The sequence below is a fragment of the Alligator mississippiensis genome, chromosome 15 (genome assembly GCF_030867095.1).
Source record: "Alligator mississippiensis isolate rAllMis1 chromosome 15, rAllMis1, whole genome shotgun sequence".
NCBI classification, from domain to species: Eukaryota; Metazoa; Chordata; order Crocodylia; family Alligatoridae; genus Alligator; species Alligator mississippiensis.
The window spans coordinates 20,572,066-20,594,183 of record NC_081838.1 but is presented as its reverse complement, the minus strand read 5'-3'; the positions used below and the strand labels follow the sequence as shown (position 1 = coordinate 20,594,183).

General features: G+C 46.5%; 1 protein-coding gene across 6 annotated transcripts in view; it reads right to left on the bottom strand.

The window, feature by feature from the left end:
* DEDD (death effector domain containing) overlaps positions 1-22,118 on the bottom strand; it is a 48,598-nt gene that overhangs the window by 3,159 nt on the left and 23,321 nt on the right. For 5 of the 6 annotated variants that reach the window (XM_059718656.1, XM_059718657.1, XM_006262726.4 and 2 more), the window contains 3 exons: positions 11,596-11,995; positions 5,595-5,702; positions 1,712-1,858 (listed from right to left, as the gene is read on the bottom strand). In XM_059718656.1, the coding sequence (XP_059574639.1) occupies positions 1,712-1,858; positions 5,595-5,702; positions 11,596-11,920 (580 nt within the window). In that variant the 5' untranslated portion in view covers positions 11,921-11,995. The remainder of the gene's footprint in view (positions 1-1,711; positions 1,859-5,594; positions 5,703-11,595; positions 11,996-22,118) is intronic. The other variant, XM_059718658.1, reaches the window with a different exon arrangement.

Here is a 22,118-nt window from a genome sequence, read left to right as displayed (position 1 = left end):
AGGGTGGAGCCCACAGACCCTTTCCATGAAGCTGTTTCTAGTATATGCCACGTGTCAGAGGTCTAGGCACGAGTGACACAGCTGCCCGAGGCAGTCCTGAAACGCCCAAGCTTCTGCATGCATTAGCAGCATCTGCATGGTAATAAGCTGCTTCACCCCTTGTCAAACAGCAGAAAACTCAACTAGCTTCTCCCTCCTACCTGCGCGTGGAGGAAAACGCAGCCTCTGAGCCACCGTCCTGCCCATCCAAGCTGCATGTGCGGAAATGGACTGGACGGCTGTGGCCAAGCTTGGATACCGAACGTCTCCTCTCTTGTGCAGCCTTTGCAAGGGAGCCTCACAGTGTGGGATTTAGTGGCACCCCATTTAAAGACTAACGTATCTCCTTACGGCAGGGGTGCTAAACCTCCAGCCAGATCCAACCCATGGCACCGTGCCATCCAAGCTGTGGAGCTCCCTTTGGATCCACAAATTTAGTAGTGAGGACAGTGGTGCCACTGTTCCTCTTCTACCAAATCTGTTGAGAAAAGGAGATCCCAGCACACAGGGCCAAACTCCCCCGCCCCCTGGCCTATCCGGCCCACAGAAGGGCCCCGCATCACACATCTGACCCACAGGGCCAAGTGTGAGTATCACTGTCCTACGGACCTTACTTCACCACGTAGCACCTTTAAAAGGATCTCATGGGTGGCAGGGCACCCCATGATGCATGGCAAGGAGTGGCCAAGTGCCAGAAGGAGCTGCTCAGCAGGGCAGACTGGTTAGCTTGGGGGTGGGTCATCAGACCCCTGAAGGAGGCAGCTGCCCTGCAGCAGGCACAAGGAGGGGGACAGCAGGGCTGTACCCTGCTATTTCCACTGTCTGCCTGTCCCATTCCTACCCGAGGGGTCAGCAGGGCCCTGGCTGGACATTAGGAAGATTTAGATTGAACATTAGGAAGAACTTCTTCACAGTTCGAGTGGCCAGGGTCTGGAACGGGCTCCCAAGGGAGGTGGTGCTCTCCCCTACCCTGGGGGTCTTCAAGAGGAGGTTAGATGAGCATCTAGCTGGGGTCATCTAGACCCAGCACTCTTTCCTGCTTATGCAGGGGGTCGGACTCGATGATCTATTGAGGTCCCTTCCGACCCTAACGTCTATGAATCTATGGCTGCTGCAGCCCCTCCTCCAGGTTCCCTACAGCCCCTTCCACCACCTCCACAAGCATAGGAACTGGAAGGGGGGTGCACACTGTACTTTTCAGTTCACTTATTCCCCCACTTCCCACATACTCTCAGACCTAGTGGGACACAGGGCAAGCACTGGCTGCCTGGCATATGAAGGCACCACTGGCTTGCCTTCTTCCACAGGAGCAGGGCTTCAGAGCACCTCTCTAAGGAATCTGTGCCATCCCAGGATGCTGTGGCACATGAAAGGGGAGCAGAGCAGGATAAGCCTGCTGCAGTGCCTGTGGGTTTTTCATGCTGCTGCCTGGAAACATTCCAAGCTGCTCCCAGCTTCAGCACAGATCTCAGTTTTCTGCCATCCAGGTCCCCCTCTTGCCCCCTACCCTGCAGCGCTCTGCTTAGGTCCCAGTCAAATGAATGATCAGACCATCTGCCAACCCAGGCAAACTGGCTTTTTCAAACAGAGATCAGGCCCTGGAAAGAGCCAGCACCTCAGCATACACTCCAGGACCACAAAAGACAGAGACTGCATCCTCAGAGGCTCTTACCACAAGTCTGTTTCTCCTTGGGATCTGGTGTCACCGACTTCCTCCTCTTCCGCTGACTACTGAGAAGAGCTCTCCCACGGCCAGGCCTCTTGGTACAGATCTGAGGTCCCGCCGAGGAGCAGCAGACCACAGGGTGATGGGGAGGCACTAGGGCAGAGGAAGAGGGCACAGGGGTTATAGAGGGGCCAAGGAATGGCATCATATGCTGGAAAGACAGAAAAGGCTCGACTGAGCCCCACATTCTTCCTCCCTGGCCACATGAGAGCCCTCCCTGAGCTCCCCGAGTGGGGCCTGGGGGGAGTTGAAGATGCTCCATTGTTACCTGTTACTACCTCCCTGGCAGTACTGCATGCATCTCCCCTCCCCACTGCTGGTACTCCTTGAACTGCCAGCTGACTCCTGCTTCAGGACCTGGTCAGCACTTGCAGTCAGTTTTCCCACAACCCAGCTCCTCCAGCTCAGAGATGGTTCTTGCTGTTCTTCTCTTACCCTCTCCTCAGCAACTTCTTACCAGGCACCACTGTGCCAAGGATCAGGTCAGGCCACGTCTGAGCCAGAGTACCTCACAATAAGGTACTAGGGCTTGCACAGCCCAAAGTCACTGCCGAAATGCAGCCGTCTCTTGGGAGGGGTGCGGTATCTCTAACAGGGCACAGGAAGGGAGGAAAGATGCCTTCACTCTGAAGCATGGGGGGGGGAAAGAGGGGGAGTACGTAAGAGTCACCTGGACCACACTTTGACCCATGCCCTGGTGTTAACACTCCAGCTCTTCCCATTAAAAGTCATCCCTACCCTCTCCTGAGAAGCCAGGCAGCTCCAGAAGCACAGCCCCTCAGACGGCTTGGTGGGGGAAACGGTTCCAAGGAGCCACATCTTATGGGACAGCTAATCGTGGCCCCATCCTACAAGTCCGACCAGACAACAGCATAAGATGGACAGGGTGGCAGAGGCAGGCATAAGCAAGGGTAACAGCAAGAGTTCCTGGTATGGAGAGGGACAGCACCCACCACAGTAACCAGCTGTTTTGTACCAAGACAGACACGGCAAAGTCACTAGACATTCATGGGGTAGCGCAGTGAGCCCCAGCTAATGGGCTGACTACCCCCATGCTGCTGCTCCATGCACAGGGAAGTGGATGGGGAAATGGATACGAGATCTTCCCAAACAGCGAAGTTACACAAATGCCACTCTAAGCACCCAAGGTTGGGCCCCTACATACGTTCTGAGAAAATCCACCCAAGTGAACAGAAACCACTCTTAAGGTCCCTAATTTTTGGTACTGCACCTGGAAGAAAAAAAACAACAGACTACAGCCTCCGAAGGAAAACCAGGCAGATGTCATTCCAACCTCTCATTAGTGGGGACTTTATTCAACCCCAGAAGCTGGGTCCACACTGAATCTGCCTTGTCTGGATTCAAGACCTTCTGGAAACCCAATTAGCCTTGTTGCTCCTGCCCTCCAGTGGCAAGCTCAAGTAAAGCAACAAAGCAGCATCCAAAACACCTTCCAGGAGTTACTCTCCTGTTCCTACACGGGGTTGAAACCATAAATTACTTTCAGGTTATAGCTGGAAGAATAATAGAAAACTCTGAAAGGGAGGGAGCTCTTCCAAGCCTGACAGCATGAAAAGACAATGTGAAAACTGAGCTACTTTGTTGCTCAAAAAGCACATGAAGGAGCAAATGACACATCAAAATGGTGGCTGTGTTTAATTAAAGGATAAACCAATTCATGTCTGTCCATCCATCGGGATCTGGACTGCTGGTTTGGGGCCAGCTGTGTTTTGGCTACAGAATGGGAGCTGGGCAAGACTGTCAAAGAACAGGCCTGACTGCAGACCAGATAGGGAGCTTACCAGCAACTGAAGGGGGCAGGCAGAAGTTCACTTCTGATTTGCTAGTAGAAGACATTTGCACTGGAACTTATTTAAGGGGAAAAATCAGATTGGGAGTGCAAGAATCAGATAGTGGCAAACCCACTGGAATTACCACTACTACTTTACAAGCGCTAACTTGCCCTTTGGCACAACAAACCAGAGATTTTTACCCCGTAATTCCTGCCCACAACTTCTGGTTAAACCAGAGCATATAAAAACTGGGTATAACCTGTATCAGTTGCAACATCACTGTAAGTCATATCTGTATCACAGAGCTTACAGGCAAAACAACTTGCTCAGTGTCTCCCATGGAAGACTGTCAGAAATAAAACACATATCTCTTGACTAAGTCAAGTAGATCTTCACTACCTCATCACATGTGTCAGTGCGTAAAAGGCAAATACTGGAGCAGCAAAGGGAGAACGGCCCGATAGGAGGCTTTCTTCGTGCCATCAGCAACAGAAACGTCACTTCAGGCTTTGACAAAACAGTTCTTTCCAATAGGAGGCTCTGAAGCACCTGGCATTCATCAATGGTTACGGCATATGTTTAAACAGCATCCACTGAGAGCTTTACAAGAAATGTAAAGGGAGGGACAACATTTCATTCACCACACAGGTGTGGAGTGAAAGAGTTATTCATCCATCCACCACAACAGTAGACAGCAATTTATATTTAGCGTATGCGGTTTTGGCATATTGTTTCAGTCATCTTAAGGGGATATTAATCACCAGGGTGAAGAGCTTGAAGGCCACCATGTAGCCTAGTAAATGGACACGAGTCAACAATGCAGGACGTGGTCTGAACTTGTCCACAAGGTCATCCATTGTCATTGCAAAGATCCCATTGGTACAGGTCTGAGGCCCAGGTGACCCTGTCCAGTTCAAAAATGGTCGAGACGTGCCCAATAACAGCGTGGCCAGTTAAATTCTGGTTGACTGATTGTAGGGTCAAAGATGATGTGGTGATTGAGACTTTTCTTTACTTATTCTATGGCATGAAGAATGGTTAGATGGCAATTCAGGACAGGAAACGTGACTGCTTTCTGGAATTAGTGCAGACAGCAACAAGCTGGGATGCTGATCCCAGGCATCAAGGGCTAAAGACTCAACTCTTGGTTAAAGCACCATGGCAAAGATCATGCTTTATACTTCAGCTAGCAGCTGGGACTGTCACTCCCTGCTTCCACTGTTAGAGCACTGGGTTCCATTAATTCAGTGGAAAGTACCATCTACTCCTCTCTCATTTCCTATAGCTTCCAACTTTGTCCAAATGCCCAACCCAAACACTGGCCAGGTGCCTAATTTGAGATGCATGGAAAACAGTCTGTGGTGGCCCAGCACAAAAGGCTCCCGACCTTCTGAACTTCTAATCAAACAGACTGGGTGAAACGGGTTTAAGACATCCATTAAATGCAACTTTGCCTTTGGGGGTTCAGCACGAGAGAGAGAAGGAACCTCTAGCCAAGGAAGGAGGCAGTAAACGTTGGAAAAGAAGCCATTAAGAACTAGCATTGAGATCCAGGAGAAGTAGTTGTGGGTGGTGGAAGTGGCAGGGGGAAGACAGAAATGGGAGGTAAACTGCTGATGTAGCAGCTGGAGGGTAGAAAACTTCTGTTTTGATAGGTATTTCCAGAAAGGGTTAGACAGCAGGTGTCATTTCACTTACTGATGATCAGCAGGGGAAAAAAAAAAAATAAGTCTCATGGTAATTACTTGCTGAGAGGGAATGAACCACTGAAGCCATCAGGAAACAAGGTGAAACAGCACTAATTTTCAGCTGCCCAGAATTTTAATTCTGTTGGGTACTATCATCTGGCTAAGCTATGACTGTAGGGCACAGACTCCCTCAAGGTAGATTTTGGGAGAGTTTTGTAGAATGAGAGGGATGATAGCAGAGGCACAAGGAGACAAAAGGCAAAGTAAGACTGTTCCATTAGTTACATGGACATTACCCAGCAACTAATGTCCACACCTTGAGATTCAGGCACAGTACCAAGTGCTCACCTGATTTGTGAGGGTGGCCAAGACCATGCTCTGCATCACTGTGAGCTCGGGGCGTCACGTAGCGAATGGATGTCTCTTCTAGGTACTTGTCTACGAGGTCTGGACACACTGGAAGAGAGGGACTTTTTTTAAAGGAGGGCAGAGACCATGACTGATATGGAAGACGCTTAAAGGAGGGCCTAAAGAAAACCATCATCTAGGCGTGAACAGTCAGACACCGACCTATGAGGAGCCAATGTGCATTATAAGACAAAAGGAAAGGTCAAAGAGGTTCAGAGCTCTAGTGCCCTGACTATTTTCCTGATCTACTACAGAGGGGAACAGGCAATTCTCATCACTTCCACTGTTGCCCACGGGGTTGTTAGGGCAGCAGTGGACCACACCGTGGCACACCAGGAAAGTTTTCTTCACAGCCATAACAGCAGGTTGTTGCGAGGTGGTTTTTAATTAAACCCTTGATCCTGCGGAAGTCAATGTCTTAGGTGCCAGCTGCAAATAGATTCTTCTTACCCTGAGGGTTATGATCTTACATATGATCAAACTTCATTAATTTAGCCAAGTTCTGAAAACACCAGCCATCAGTCATATACGAAAAGCTGTAGAAAGTTTTCAAAAATGTAACTGCACATGAAAAATGCCACATTTAAAACTATTAATTTTTCTTCTCTAAGGGGTCACAAAATGAAACTATGGGATAGTAAGTTTAAAACTGACAAAACAGAAGCTTTTTCACCCAGCAAGGTATTAAAGTGTGGGACTCGTTGCCACCAGATGTGGTTGAAGCGGAGAGATTAGCCAGATTCCAAGAGGGACTGGACACGTTCTTGGAGGAAAGGGGCATCAGTAGCTATCGAGAATGGGAATGAGGGGCACGGCCTCTGCATCAGAGCTTCCTAGACTTTAAATGCTGGAGGCTGCACATGAGAGAGCAACAGTGGAAAAGACTCTGGTTGTACCCAGTTCACTCTCAGCATCTGCTCTCTGCCACTACGCGACACTGGAGACTAGGCTAGATGGACCTGTGGTCTGACCCAGAAAATGGCAGTTCTTATATTGATGAACACTTCTCTTTGGATTTGTTACCACTGTTACTTGCAAAATCTCAGCCTGATGGAATCAGAAGGTCTAATATTTGACTGGTCTTCACTTAAAAGTGACATGTATGCATGGCACATAACACAAGACAACCAACCACCATTACCAGGTGTTGAGTAAAAAGTACCTTCATACACTATGCAGTTGGCCACCACCCCAGGAAGGCTTCCACCAGTGATGCCCCCTCCACCCTCTTCAAGTCTCAGGTCTCACCCAGTTCCAATTTTACACCTGTATAAAATTGCTGACAGATGTTTCCCTTGGGCATTATACTGTTATTTTCTGCATGTGCTGCTGACTGTATTGGAGAAGGCAATAGAGTCAGAATGCAGTAACACCCTATTTGTTACAATATAAGACGAGGAGGTTTCCCCTAATGCCATAATAATTTGAATATAAAATGTCCAGTATGGGGGAAAAAGCCTCATCTTAGAGTTGAGTATGGGCCAGGCAAGTAGACCCAGAGCCAGGTTGGCTCATGTGGCAGATGTGGTACATGCAGTGGGTCAGGACAGTGCAGGAGAAAGGGACTCACAGTGCAGGGGGAGCGCAGAGAAGGGGACACAAAGTGCAGGGGGGAAGCGCACAAGGGAAAGGGTGCATGGTGCTGGGGCAAGTAGGGAGAAGAGATGCATGAAGCAAGGGGGAATGCAAGGAAAGGGCAGCATGGAGAGAGCATGGGGACTGAACACACAGTGCAGGGGGAGCACAGGAGGAGATGCAGAGTAGGGGGCCACCATGGAGAGGGGGTACACGAAGCAGTGTGGGGAGCTGCTGCAGCTCTGACCCCAACTCAGGCCGGAGCCACAGCTGGCAACTACTACCTGGCCTGGTTGGGTGCTCTGTGCCCTGCGAAGACAGCCAGAGCAGCTGCAAAAGTAAGTGGGCAGGGCAGGGGGTTGGTACAGGTGGCAATGGGGCAGGCAAGAAACAGTGGGCAGGCTGCCTGTCCCCGTGCCACTGCAGCAGTGGTGGGGGACTTGAATTTAAAGAGGACCTCTAATAACTAGATTCTAGACGAGAAAAATTCAAAACAAATTTATAGTTCATCTTAAAATTCAAAGTCATCTTGAATTCAGGTTAAACTCAGCTGTGAGAATACACCATATTTGCAATTCACTCTTTTTAAGCTCCCAACACTAAGTGCCCACATTATCTTAAATTTTAAAGCTTACTTAAAAGAAGTGTGTTATTGTAGCCCCACCACAACATAACATCTGAGGCTATTCTCGGAGGCCAGAAGTAGCACTTGCCCATGTTGTCATGTGACATCAATGGAAGATTTCTACGCTTAGTAATTCTGAAACTTTTTTTCCCCCCCATAAGGCTCAGTCTGTACCAGGTTTTTAAGTTAAACATGCATCTGTTAGTAAGTTTTTAGTAGTTTTCAGAAACTTAGGTCACTTCAAGCTCTTTCCACTGAAAACCTCTTTAACACTGCTGGACGCTGTCCAGCTGCATCTCTTTACTTTATCACAATCTGCAGCTCCTAAGGCAGCAGCAGAGTCCTGTGAATTTAAACCTGCACTTTCATCTTACCTTATTAATGCTTTTCATACAGCAGCAAATTGAAGTCTATTAGAAACGTGGTGATTGCAGGCATTACATTGGAGTTGGTTTCAAACTTGACCTGAAGAAACTGGCAGGAATCAGTTACTGCGCAAAATCAAAGTGCAGCTGCTGAGCACGGCTAGGGAAGACGTACCGAGAAAAGGACAGTATGGAGAGATGATTTTTTTCCCCCAAGGGAAAAAAATATCTGGGATGTTTATCATTTAAAGTTCTTTTAAAGATAAAACTGAATTGTAAATAGTTGTGAGTTATGACAAAAATATGTAAAGGCCCAATTAAAATGGTAAGTCAAATAAAATATTCAAGAGGAAGGCCTGCAAGCTATAAGGAACGGCCAACCCCTAAATGGGAGGAAGTCACTAGATGGCACCCAGAGCTAGAGTTTATGGAAGGGCCAACTAGATTGTGAAGCAGTTGCCTCTCCTACAGGTGCAGAGAAATGATTTTCTTAATTTCAGGCTAGTCAACTAGGTCATTTAAAGTTGAAAAAAAGTCAACTGGGAGTTGAAGCAGCATGAAAGCTTGGTTCCTCTCATCTCACACCTCTTTTATTCATAGATTGCCTTTACCACATTCAAAACCTTCAAGGACACAGTGACCAGAAACAAGTAACTTGGGTCACTTAGAGAAGGTATTTCTTTAGCAACTCTGTTATTTTACACTAAAAATTATGATTTATAAACCTCATTTATTTTTATTTTTCCTCCTCAAGTCAAGCATGTTAAATATTAGATTTTTACTTAACTATTTTAAAATAATAGCTTATTATAACTGCATTCCAATTTCTATCCGAAGACAGCTCAAAAAAAAAAATCACAAGGAAAAAAAAAAAGTCACCTAGGAAATAAAAGCATAATCATAAAAATTTAAATAAGAAGTCTGAACAGATTTACACCAATCTTTATGACTACTTATACGTAGAGCTATAGTGTAGCCTTCTGATTAGCAGGAAGTAGTACCAAGATAAAAGCCATGGTGATTCAACCGTTCCCTTTAGAACACAGAAAGCACCACAATTCAATTGAATTATTTAAATCAATGAACCCACCCTTGGGACAGAAGGCAGAGAAAAAGACCATTCAAATATTAAACCTGCTTGTTCCACAACATTAGAGAAAATTCAGAAGTGACACCATTAAAAAGAAAAAAAGAAAGTAAAGTCTTATTTGGTTTCTATTACCTACTTTTAACACCTAACAAAACAGACATGAGGCTAAGGAGGAGGGAAAAAAAAAAAAAAAAAATCTGTGTTTTGTTAACTATATGCAAAACAATGAATTTTCCATTTTCCCCTTTTACTTGCTTGCAGTTTTCCACAAGAGAAAAGACTCTTTAAAAAGAAAGCAGGAAGGTATTGTAAAGCCTCAAAATGCAGCAAAGATTGTCAGGGATATGAATTAACCTAAAACTACTTTTAACTCTAAAAGAATCAATGATTTCAAACTGTACATGTCTTGGAGGTTCTCTATGGCAATCGATTCAGCCACAGAAAGATGCTGCGTGCCTAGATGTTTGCACTGTTAGTTCATGACGAGATATATCACACGTGATTATAACACTGCTATGGGAACCCGACTCTGGATGTGTCACTCCTGTCTACAGTGATACAAAGGCATAATTGTGAAGCCTGGCTGGAAGCATGGAATTTTATTCAGGAATGCTTTAGGGATGCCAAGAGCAACGGAGTTGGACAGAACCGTGCAGCTATCAGAGCTCGGATGTTATTATTGAAACAACACTTATGTTTTGCTCAGATTTATTACTTATGCCCGTCTTGCAAGTCATGGAAGTTTTCTTCTTGCACTTTTCAAATTAAATAACCTGGGAGACTTTTCTTAGACTGAGCGGCAGAAGCAAAGGCAGAGCATAAGAAATGCAGGAGAGTCTGCCAGGCAGTGGGTGTTCCCATTTCAGATCTGGGCCACCCCAGGAGTCCAAGACTCAGCGAATGGTGACGCTGGAGACGGTTGTTACGTCCCACATTCAATGAACTTGCTCTGGCTGGGGCTCTGCAGAGTACAGCACATGCTGCAGAGCATGCAGTGTATGAAAGGCAGTTAGGTGGTACAGCAGAAAGGTCATCCAACTCTTTGAAGGGGATGGGGTTTAATGAGCTACATGGGAGGACAAATCTTAGCCTTCCTTTCTTCCTTTGAGCCCAGGAGAATCAGAATGTATTTTCGAAGCTACGCTCCTAAATCCTGAGCCCTACTCAGTCTAGTTCAAACTGCCCATCAGCCTCTTGATGCCGTGGACATTCCCAGAAGGACAGGCATTAAAAACTTTACAGAGCTTTTTCCCTCCCACTTAAGCAAAGACCAAGTTATCAGTGAGGCATGAGGTACAGAGAGCACACTAGAAGCTCTGATAATATTTTGAGTGGAGCGCGACAGATATGAAGACACTAAACCAAGAAACCTTCAACGCAAGTTTTTAAACTTATTCCACCCCCTCCCTCCCTAATCAACTCCATTCAATTGACTTTTTGTAAAAAGAGGACCCTAGAGCCCATAACTCCCATAGCAAAGATGGGGCCATCAGTGCAGCCAGTGGAAGAGCAAGTGTTCAGCTGCGTATTTTGTAGAAGTAATGAAGTCTTGGCAAAAGAAACCCAACTATAGCATTCTGTTGTTAAGGAAACGTCATAAGCAGGCTTCAGGATTTGAGAGACTGTCAAGAGGGTCAGTTTGTGCATTTTCAGAGTGAAAGGAACTCTTGCTGATGTACAAGATGCTTTTCTTCGCAAGCAAAGCAGCAGAGAGAAAAAAAGTCTCTGCTTTCTCTTGGTTTCCGCAAATTTCTTGCCTGAGCATCAAGCCTCAATGCTTCCCATCATGCCCCCTTCCTCTTGGGGGTTGCATCCCCCAGTGGTGCCAAAGATCCTGCCCACAGATTTGTTTCACGCAGCCCACAGGTCTCCTGGAGGGGCCAGGAATGTGGGGCTGAGGCCCACCACTGAATTCCCAAGTAAATAGTCTCATTGAGGATATATGCTGGCAGCAGGGGGACGAATGACAGCTGCATTAACCCCCTTGCCACTGCAGCTGACTTGATCAAGGAACCTCATTGTTTGGACCTGGCCTGGGGGAACCATTCAAGTCTGACACCCATGGCATACCCAAACAGCCCCGAGAACTCAATTCCATCCCTGCATTGGACACTGCGCACGCAGAGCTGCCCACATGGTTACCAGAACAACCACGGAAAAGCTTTTGTTAGCTCTCTTCTTGTCAACACGAAGTAGCAGCTGCAGTGCTCCTAAAAAGCTGCCTACAACATGTTAAATCGTTTCAGCAGAGCATTTAGAAGGGCCTGGGATGCCAGTCACACTTACCAGCCCTTCTCCTCTTCAAGGTGACGTAGGGCAGCAAGTCATGGCGAGTAATAATCCTCAGCAGCTGTAGCACCTGGCGGAAGTTGGTCTCATCACAGCGGCCCTGCCTTTCTAGCGCCAGCAGGAAGTCCCGGCCGCTGCGGATCATGCCCCTCTCATAATCGTCTATCACGTCCACAAAGAGAAAGGACAACACCCGCACGTCCCGGTGGGTCAGGTGAGTGCCCACAATGTCAAACATGCGGTGCAAGCTGTACAGTCCATGCTCCCTGTCCCCTCTCTCCTCCGGCCAAGCTTGGGCTCGACTCCGTTTCAAGGCAGCCATCCTGCACAGGGGCTGATGTCTGTGTGCGCCACCCAGTTCCCGAAGGAACGGGAGGCTGCTCTTAGCACTCCAACCCTAGAAGGGAAAGAGAAGCAACAGGCTTTAATCAGAAATTCTCCTGTGTGTTCCCTAGCTCCTCGTAGGAGAAGGATCTCAAGAAATTGAGGCTGGAGTTTCCTCTATCGAGAGCAGCTTGTGCTTGGACACTTCTTTGGCAGCTAGAGCACTTGTAGCACTCTACCCTTAGATGGTGCTTTTCATCCAGGAGTCTGTCAGGATTACACCCCCCCACATCTAAATACAGGCTTACTTTGGCTCAAACAGGTGAAATGTGTTTGAGCAGTCCACAAAAGTCTGTGGCAGCACTGGAAACAGAATCCAGGAGTCCCAATACACCAGTGGTTTTCAACCTTTTTAGACTTAAGGCACCCCCCTCCAAGACTTTGCAGAAGTCACTGGCACCCCATTTAAGAGAGCCAATATATTATGGAAATTATAATAAACATTAGAATTCTATTATTCATTCATATGCCAATAATTGGTGATATAATTATAGCATATTATACTATATTCACCCATCAGGCTGCTGGCAGGAAGCACTCACCTAGCCCTGCCTGGCCCAGCACATATTTGCTCCTAGCGCAGCAGTGGACTTCCTACATGTGACTCCAGGTCACTGGTGGGGCTCAGGAACCACTGGACCAAGTTCTTCCCTTAAATTACCCAGGGCAATCCCCTGAACTCCAGCCCTAGGGCCCCAGTGGAGAAAGTCTGGGGATGCCCAGTCAGCAAGGCAAGGTGCTAGGCTGTACATGCAGTATGTGGGAAGCAAAAGGACACAATGCCTGAGAGGGAAGAAGCCAAGGGGATTCTGCAGCCTGGTCAGTGCCACCATACGGTGAACAAGTGCCTTGAGCCTTGGTTTTCAGATGGCACAAAGGCACAACCTAATGCAGGCAGGCACCTTTATGCTGCAGCCACTTCTCAGTTTGGCTCTGACATGCCTCCTGAAAATGGAGGTGAGGGGTGCAATTTCACCTTGATGCAGGGTTGAAGACTGAGGCAGTGACAGTGTTGCAACACCCCTGGCAGGTTGCTGTGTCACCCCAATTGAGAACCACCATGATACAGTCTCCCCATTCTAACTCCTAACAGCAGAGCCCTGGATGGAGCTTCAGGTGACTGGAGTTTTCTCCTGTTTCCACACAACATAATGCTTAATTCTCACCATGCTTGCCAACTGAACATCCTGCCAGATGCATGAAAGCTGATTAAAGTGATCTGATACCAGACATATGAAACAAAGTAAAATGTATGTAAAACATCTGCTGTATCTGGTAACACAGAAACTCAAGAGTCCTAAAATTAAAGCAAGATTCCTACAGATGAAAACTTCCTTGGCTCCAAATGTTTGGCGCACTTTAAAAATTAACCCAAGCTATCAGTATGGATATTTATAGCTGGGGAGACTTCTCCAAGTAATCTAAGGAAGGTACGTTTCAGGTCATACACACCTATCTCTGCCCACTTCTACAAAATGACTAAGCAGCAGCATTTATAGGCTTTAGCTTTGCCTACTCCCTTTCAGAGATCAACCTCTTTCAGAGTAGCTAAGCTTTATGAAAAACAAACAAACAAAAACCAAATAACATACGCTTCAACTGTTTACACCAGATATTTTTAACATCTGTGGTTAAATAGTAATTCTTTTACGTAGCATTTAGTTTAGGCTGTACCTGCTTCTTTTCCAGCCCCGAGGAAAGGCATTTTGTACCCGGAAGCTTATCTAACCCCTCTCTCCCAACTATAGAGTTGGTCTAAGAAAAAGGTATTGCCAAACCAGCTTCCCTTCTTGAACAATTTCAAGACAGCGCACACAGGGACGGAAGCAGGAACTGTAGTGTACCAAAGCGCACAGCTGCTACGCAGCAATGCTGTAAAAAGTTAACAGGGAAACATTTTATAGGTTAAGAAAAGCTTTCTGGCCTTTTGGAAGTCTTGTTTCTCCCAAACAAGCTACAGAGAGTTATTGACTTATGCTTGTATTAGACCCAGGAAAGCACACAAACACCAGCAGACTCTCCCTATGCCTGCAGAAGGGTGTTTGTGACCAAAAGCTTGCAAAAAATAATTTTTCTATTCAGTTGGTCTAATAAAAGATATCGCATTTACCCAAAGAACCTTGTCTTACTACACCCACATGCAGTAACTGGGTTAAAAATTAATTACAGGCACTCCTCACTTAACGACCGAGTTCCGTTCCTGCGACTAGGTCGTTAAGCGAGGAGCCGCCCCTTGATACTGCGTGCCTTGGCTTGAGACGCCGCGCTGCCATTTCCACAATACGTTTCGTACAATACCGGCTGCTCAGAGAGCTGGTCATAAGTCCGCGCGGTCATTAAACAGGTAGGTCGTTAAGTGAGGAGTACCTGTATAAAGATCAAAAGGGGGAAGGCAGGAGTGGCTTCAGGATCTGTGTAGGAGAAAGCATATGCAACTAATGAAAGCCACACATAAGAGACCTTCCACCCCTGGTCCGTCAGCTCCTGCCCCCATAGCTCAGCCACGGTGAGGCCCAATTGTTTAGCAGCCAGGAACCAATGAATTTACACGCTGTGCTTTAACACCATCACACGCTCACTGTGTAAAAGAAGCCCCTTTACTATGCCATGATCCCACAGGAGGATTCATTTCTTCCAGGGCTGCTATGGAGGGGCAGAATTCCCATTACCCACCCACCATGTCTGAAGAGTGCCATGCAAGTCAACACAGTTCTGCACTTTCTTCAAGCACCAACACCCTACTGTGGGACCTCCCATTTCTCACGATGCACACAGCAACATTTCAACTGGAGGTCTCCAAAACTGCATCCCCACTGCAAAGCAAGACAGTCACTAGCACCCAGGTCAAGTCTGAGCAACCACTGTAAAGCCATCCTAAAAATGGCCGTGTTCTTCCTGGTACTGTGCTCCCCTCTATGACCTGTGAAGATTTGGGGCAGGAGCCCCTATGGTTCTCGGGGGCTGCATGAACTGAGCTGCTCTGCAACTCTTTCCTCCCAAATTGTGGTAGAACTTGTTCATCCATCTGAGGGCAGGGGGGCACTGTGGGACAGCAGCAAAGGATATGGTACTCCAGTGATGCATCCTGCATCCTCAGCATAAAGTGGGTCAGTTACCAGCCCAAGCAAAAGCTGCTAGGTCAGGCTGCTAGGCCTAGAAACACCATACTAGGGCAAGAGGGCACTAGGAATTAAGCAATGCCCAAGTTAAACAGTCAAGACAAACACTGGGAGATGTGTGTCAGTAGGTGAAACTGGAGGGACAACAAGCAGTAAAAGCAGCACTCAATTGTTGGCCCCGTTCTCTACCGAGTGGTACATTTAAAGCATCAGCATTTGGACAGACCCAAAGGCAGCGTGTGTGTGCTGGTATGCGTTTTGCAGCCCCTCAGCCTTGGAAGATCCAGCAGCCTGAAGGCAGGCATTTCCTGTAGCCAACTTGCTTTTATTCCCTCCCGAAGTGTAGTCCAGTCACTGCTCAGCTGCCTGACACTGGTCACCACAGCCCTTCTCTGCATGCTTTTCAAACTGAAGCTGTATGCTACTGCAGGTGGACTTTACCCAAGCTACCTCGGTTACAAACAGCTTGGCTATGCCCACGTGGCACTGCCATCGCAGCCATGCCCTCAAAGCACTGGCCCCTCAGTTCAGCAAGATCAAGGGTCTGGTCCTCCCCAGCATCATGCCCGACCAAGGCCCTGCGCTCCTCTGGGGTCCATCTATGCAGCATGTGTCAGCACCAGGAAGATACTGAACTAGCATCAGAACTACCTTGATGCAGCCACACTGCTTCTGGTTGCAGGGTTAGCACAGGGAATCTCTGCATGGTGCTAACTTACATCATATAAACACGGCGTCCCTTGCTGAAGGGTCCTCTGCCCCTTTCACAGGGGTCAGGGTGCTAACTCTAACTCCCTCTTGCAGTTTTACTTTGACATGGCAGCATTTCCTAACTTGAGACAGCAGGCCCAGGCACACCATCCTCAGCTGGAGAACAAGTACAGAGAAGGAAAAGAGCAATGGGAGCAGGGAAACTGCCTATGCCTGGATCCACTCCTCCCTCCGTTTCAACCTGCGCCCTGACTAGAGGTGCTGACTCCTATACAACCTTGGTGCCTCTGCAGCCAACTGTGGAAGCAGCTCTGACATAGCTGCAAGCCTCAACCGATCCAACCGTGCTTTGCCTCTCACTTCGAGGAAGTGGGTCTCACCCCAAGAACAGACCTTTCCCATGTAGTGCACAGCCTCCCTCCACAATATCTAGTCTACAGCAAACACAGAAACAAGGAGGTAGCAGAGACCACATGGAAAGAAAGCCTGAAAGCTTGGAAAGAACATTTTTTTCCAACTATTTAGTTGGTCTAATAAAAGATATCACATCTACCCAAAGGTCCTTGCCTGGAAAGAGGGACTCACTTATCAGCTCATAGCATGGGGGCAGCTCCAGCACAATGAGCCCCACTGTGGTCCAGTATTCAGACAACTAACACGGTCTGGTAGAGAAGACACGAGATGGAGAACCAGGCACCTCCACCATCTGTTCCTAGCTCGATTAGACTTGCAATCTGGCCTTGGGCAAGTGACTGAGGATAACACTGACCTACTTCGCAGGATGGTGGGAGGATTAATGAGTGTTTGCATAGTGCTTTGACGACGTAAGAAGCTATGCAAGCACTAAGATTTACTCACTTCCGGCTCCAAAGTGCTGTGTCATTAGCCTGAGATACTAAGCAGCTCTGTCACATTCCACCCTAGAATCAAGCCATTTTCTTGGTGGGCAAAACCCATCTCTTTTTACACCTTCCCTAACTACAGAGCACCCTGACAAAGTTAAAATGCTGCAAGATCCTTGTCCAAAAGGCGATATGACAGCGGGATGTTCACAGGATTTTTGTTAAGTACATGGTACTAGCAGTACTGTGGGATTAGCAGCCCCCTATTAGAAGGCAAGCAGTTTCAAAGCCAACACCAGCACACTCCATGCAGTCAGTGAGCACTGTTTACATCAGATACAGATAAGGGCATTGTCTTTTTTCCTCCCTCATCCCAAGGCCATGAACTTAAATGAAGTTTACTATAACTAATTCTGCAGAACTCCAACTATCCCAGTTAAAGATGTTTTTACTAGGACTGTACTAGTGCCACCTCCAGTGGGAATGCACTTCTCTGTACAAAGGTGCCTCTTATCAGAATAGCTTCTGATCTGCAAATAAATAGGCTACATTAAGGTGCTTTTATACCTGCATATGCATCCCCCCTGAAAAGGTGCATGTCTGGGGGGGTGCAGAATGATCTAAACACTCCAAAATTGTAAGACTTGAAGGTCATAGGCTCAAGCCTAGTGTATTCCATGCTGCATGGAATGAATCTAGGGCCACAAAAGCTCTGAACACCTGAGTTTAATGAGAACACAGACCATCAATTAGAGCAGTAACTACTGAAGCTCAGGACAATGGAATCAGAACACAGACTCATCGGGATTCCTGCCAGCGAGTTTTCACACCTCAGCCTGACAAGCAAGTTGTGGAGTCTCTGACCTCCTTTCTTTTCCACAACAGCCACCATGAACAGTTTCCACATCCTCAGTTCTTGTGAAACTGCAGGTCAGATGAAGCCCACTGAAAGGGAAGCTGAACTACCACTGACTGGCAAAAAGATGTTGCTAGCTAGAGCGTTGCTCTGGGACTCTGAATATCTGGGTTTTTCCTTCTCAGCTCTGCTAATACTCTGCTGGCCTTGGAAACCTCCCTCTGAAACAGATTAATCTGTGCCTCTGCTGCCCTCTGTTAAACAAAGGTGAATCTGACCTCCTTTGTAGAGTGCTTTGAGATCCAGCAATAGGAAATGCTGAAGAAGTGTCTTTTATTACTACTACAGTTCCCCCTAGATAACTTCTGCGAGGTACAGAAAAGCAATGCCTATTTATTCAATTTATATGGGATTGTATAATGAGTGATGCTGCCCAAGACAAGCCCCTTCCCAATGTCCACTTCCAGCTCCCTGTAAAGTAAAAAGTGACAGCTTTTTATTGGGCCTACTCATATTTACCATGACTGACCACTTTTCAGCTATCTATGCAGTCCCTTTTCTCTGCTGGCATTTCCAGCAACATACTTAATATTCTACTGATTCTACTGCAAGATATTTATGATGTTTCAAATAGCACATCTAAATTTGCAACTGGATGGCACAGTCATGGTGACATGTGCTCCTAGCCCCTCTGCACATCATCTACTGAAGCTTGGCACATCAGGTAAACAGCTCACTACCATTACGCTGTCCCACTGAGCTGGAAGGGTCCCTTGACAGTAGAACCACCTTTTATATCAGGGATGGCTTGAAACAGGATTCTGTTAGGGGATTAATTTCTACTTTCTCCACTTATTCAACTTCAAGATTGCACAGAGTGCACCCATGACCCAAGGATCTTAGAAGAGTCAAAGAGGTTCTCAATCCACCTGGAATGCAAAGGGATGTGCAAGATGTCAGCAGAAAAATGCAGAAGTCTGGGGTCTCCATACTATACTGTTTCTCAGCAGTGCATGGTCCTCATACTGTCAGGAAAACCATCAAGTCAAACACCTGACTATCATCAGTTCTTTGTAAGCTGTCAAAACGTGGGAGAAAAAGCATTAGGACTCTTTGCACCCTCACCAAAACAGCAATTTGCAGACTGGTAACCAGATTCATGTCTGGCATGTCTAGAGATCCACGGAGGGAATGCAGACTTGACCTTGCTTAACTGCACTCATGCCTTTTACCTCTCAGAGCTGCTCTAACTAAAGCGCCACAGCTTCTCATGCATCAGCATCCCCATGCTTCAAAATGGTGGTAGGGACACTTAAACTAAAGCTCATTTGATGAGCTTTAGTTCAAGCACACCTGCCACCATTTTGAAGTGGAGGACACTGATACACGAGATGTTGGAGGCTGCTGGAACACAGTAATTGTCACACTCCAGCAGACTCGATTACTCGTCTGCTCCAACATGCAGGCACCCAACAGACTTGATTACTCAAGACGGCTGCAATGGGCTGTACAGCAGAGCAGCCTCCATGCTCATGTACAGGCACCTATGCTCAACAAGAACTCTACCTATGGCCACTGGACAGGGCAATCTCAAGAGTTTCCTCACAAACAGAATCATAGAATAGTAGGGGTGGAAGTGCTCTTAGTCCCACTCCTTGCATAAGGCAGGATCATCCCCAGTTAACCATCCCAGGCAAGTGTCTGTCTAACCTGCTCTTAAAAACATTCATGGATGGAGATTCCACAACCTCTCTGGGCAGCCTGCTCCAAAATCACTGGAGAACAAAATGGAAACAAAATAAATTAAATTTACAATGAAAGGTGGAAATAACATGTTGAAAAATAAGAATATTATCTCATGCTTCACTGTAAGCTGAAAAACAGCAGAGGGGAGATGCTTACTGCTGAACTGTAACCATGAACATGGAGGTGTTTTCATTTCAGTGGGGAACTTATTATAAAAGACTCTCCTAGAAAAAAGGCCAGACTCTCCTCTGTTGTCATCAAGGATTTAATTATACGCTTTATTTAAAGAGAACAACAATGATAGGGTTCTTTATACCACTGAATGTTTCTTCTCAGAGCTGTCAATCTGAGACCTCCAGTAATTACGTGCACACAATCTGTGCACTACTCTAATCCCAACGGTGTTCAGTTTTGGCCCCGCAGGCCAGAACAGCATAGGCCACCTCCACTGGCCAGGACCAGGCCCTCTACATCTGCCCTATGCATAGGGCCGCAGCCTGTGCGGTCCCCCATAGATCCAGGGGGAGCCTTGCAGGATGGACAGCAGTGCCAGGGGCCAGATCCAGCTCATGGGTTGAGTACCACTGCTCTAATGCACTGCTTTCAAAGTTCCTTTCACAAGTGAGTAACTAGATCCTGTTCAAGTACTGAACACAAATGTGAACAGGGACAAACAAACGTTTACCTAGCAGTGTTAGAAATTCAGATCAAGTGTACCAGTATTGCTTTTAAAAATGTATGAAATCATCTAATCTTCACTTGAACACAAACTACTTTTTATTAATACCGGAAAAAGGGTTAGTCTGTGTCCCAGATTAAAATTCTCACCTAGCAAAATTTCCATATTGCCTAACTACATTTACCCAGTACTTGAAATTGGACATGGTGCTTCTCATGCTATACATATTGTACAGTTTAACAGGTATCCCCTTCCTCTCTAGACATGGCTGTGTTTCAACACTGGTTAAAAAAAAAAGATTCCTCTTTATAAATACTTTAGAATCTTTAAGAAACAAAGACGATTTTATAAGTGGAAGAGTTAAAAAAAACCAACAAGTCTAAATCCCATATCTGTGCCAGGTTTGATTTTCAAAAAAAGCCACCTTCTCTGAAATTAGGGTACTGAAACTCATATGTTAAAAAGAGAAGACTAGTCCAAAGCTAGTTAAGAAAAGCACAGGATTCGGTGCTGGGGAAGCAAGGAGCTTTGAGCTCTACCCCCTCCCCGCCCCCACAAACACTTATTTCAAGATTGTGACAAACCACTGGGAATCCAATTCAAAATCTCACTGAAACCAAATAAACCGCTCTTCAATGGGTGGGGAAACGGCTGCAGATTCTACAGTCAATGAAAAAGAGGGTAATGTTTGCTACCTATCTGGACAGTTGTGAGTCTCAATGCTTGTATATTTAGAAGTCTCCTGGGGGGAGGGGGGGGGGGGCAGCTGTCCCAATTATTATTCAGCTGATTACCTGCTGACCTTGGTTGGACAGTTGCTGTACAGTAACACTTCTCCACCTGCAGCTCCCAGTTCTAGCATTTCATACTACTTCAGCTGCATTACGATCTGTCTAGATATGGGAGAAGCCCATGAAACCAAAAGTACCCAACTGAAGGTACAACAACACTTAACTTCCATTCTGCTCGGTTATCCACACACCAGGGGAGTAAAGAGACCTTATTAACAAATTTGCCACCCACATTTCAGAAGTAATTTTACAAAAAATAAGAAGTTTCATTTGTGATTACTGGATACATTTGGCCACTTTCACTTCCTGGTCATCATATTTTAGCTCAGGGTGGCAAACATGCACCCCAAATCTGGCCCAAGAAGCTGTCTCACACACCCACAGGGCCGAGCATTACTGCTGGAAGTTGGCAGGGGAGAAAGCAATGGCTGCATTAACCCCTCTGCTCACCCCATTGTCACTTCATCTAGATCTGTTCGTGAGCAGCCACACAGTCCGGATCTGGCCCATGGACACAGGTGAGCTCGACACTGCTGCTTTACCTTAATGCTCTAAGTCTGGAAAACCAACACTGTAAATCAAGTTTGAATGTAAAGTGTATTATGCGCTCACACTTCATTTAAAATAGGGCTTGCTGTTTTCATCCAATTGTTTTCAAGTATATTAGGTTTTTATTTTTAAAAAATTACACGCGAGACAAAAGGATGGTGTTAGTTTGTTCTGCATGTTTTTAAACAAACACCTGGGAGCCAAATGGTAATTAAAGGGGCGGAAAAAAAAAAAAGCACGAAGCCACAGAGTTGTTCAACATGCTGTGCACTCCAGGCAGAAACAAGTGGAGGCTTCTGCACAAAAATTCTCATCTTGAAAAAATATCTGGCTCTCTTGAAGTCTCAGGGGGCTGTTCCTTATTACTGCAATGCTCTGGAATGATATGCAAGTCTGTTGTATTACTTCAAATCAGGGATTTCCATTATGCATCCTATAAAAGAAAATCTACTTTCCTTGTAACCTAGCTCTCTGCCAATTTCACAGTTACCCAAATCAGAAGAACAAACTTTTAGAAGGCTTTAAAGAAGTCTTACTGACAGTGCAGGAACAAACCATCCCGATTCGCGGGAAAACTAACAAGTAGGGCAGAAAGACCAGCTTGGCTTAGCAGGGAACTCTTCAGTGAACGAAATCACAAAAGGAAGCTTACAAGAAGTGAAAACTTAGACAAATAACTAGGGAAGAATATCAAAGCATTGCTCAGGCATACAGGGATGAAGTCAGGAAAGCCAAAACAACTGGAGTTGCAGCGAGCAAGGGATGTGAAGGGTAATAAGGCTTTCTACAAGTATGTCAGTAGCAAGAGGAGGATCAGGGAAAAAGTGTGGGTCCCTTACTGAC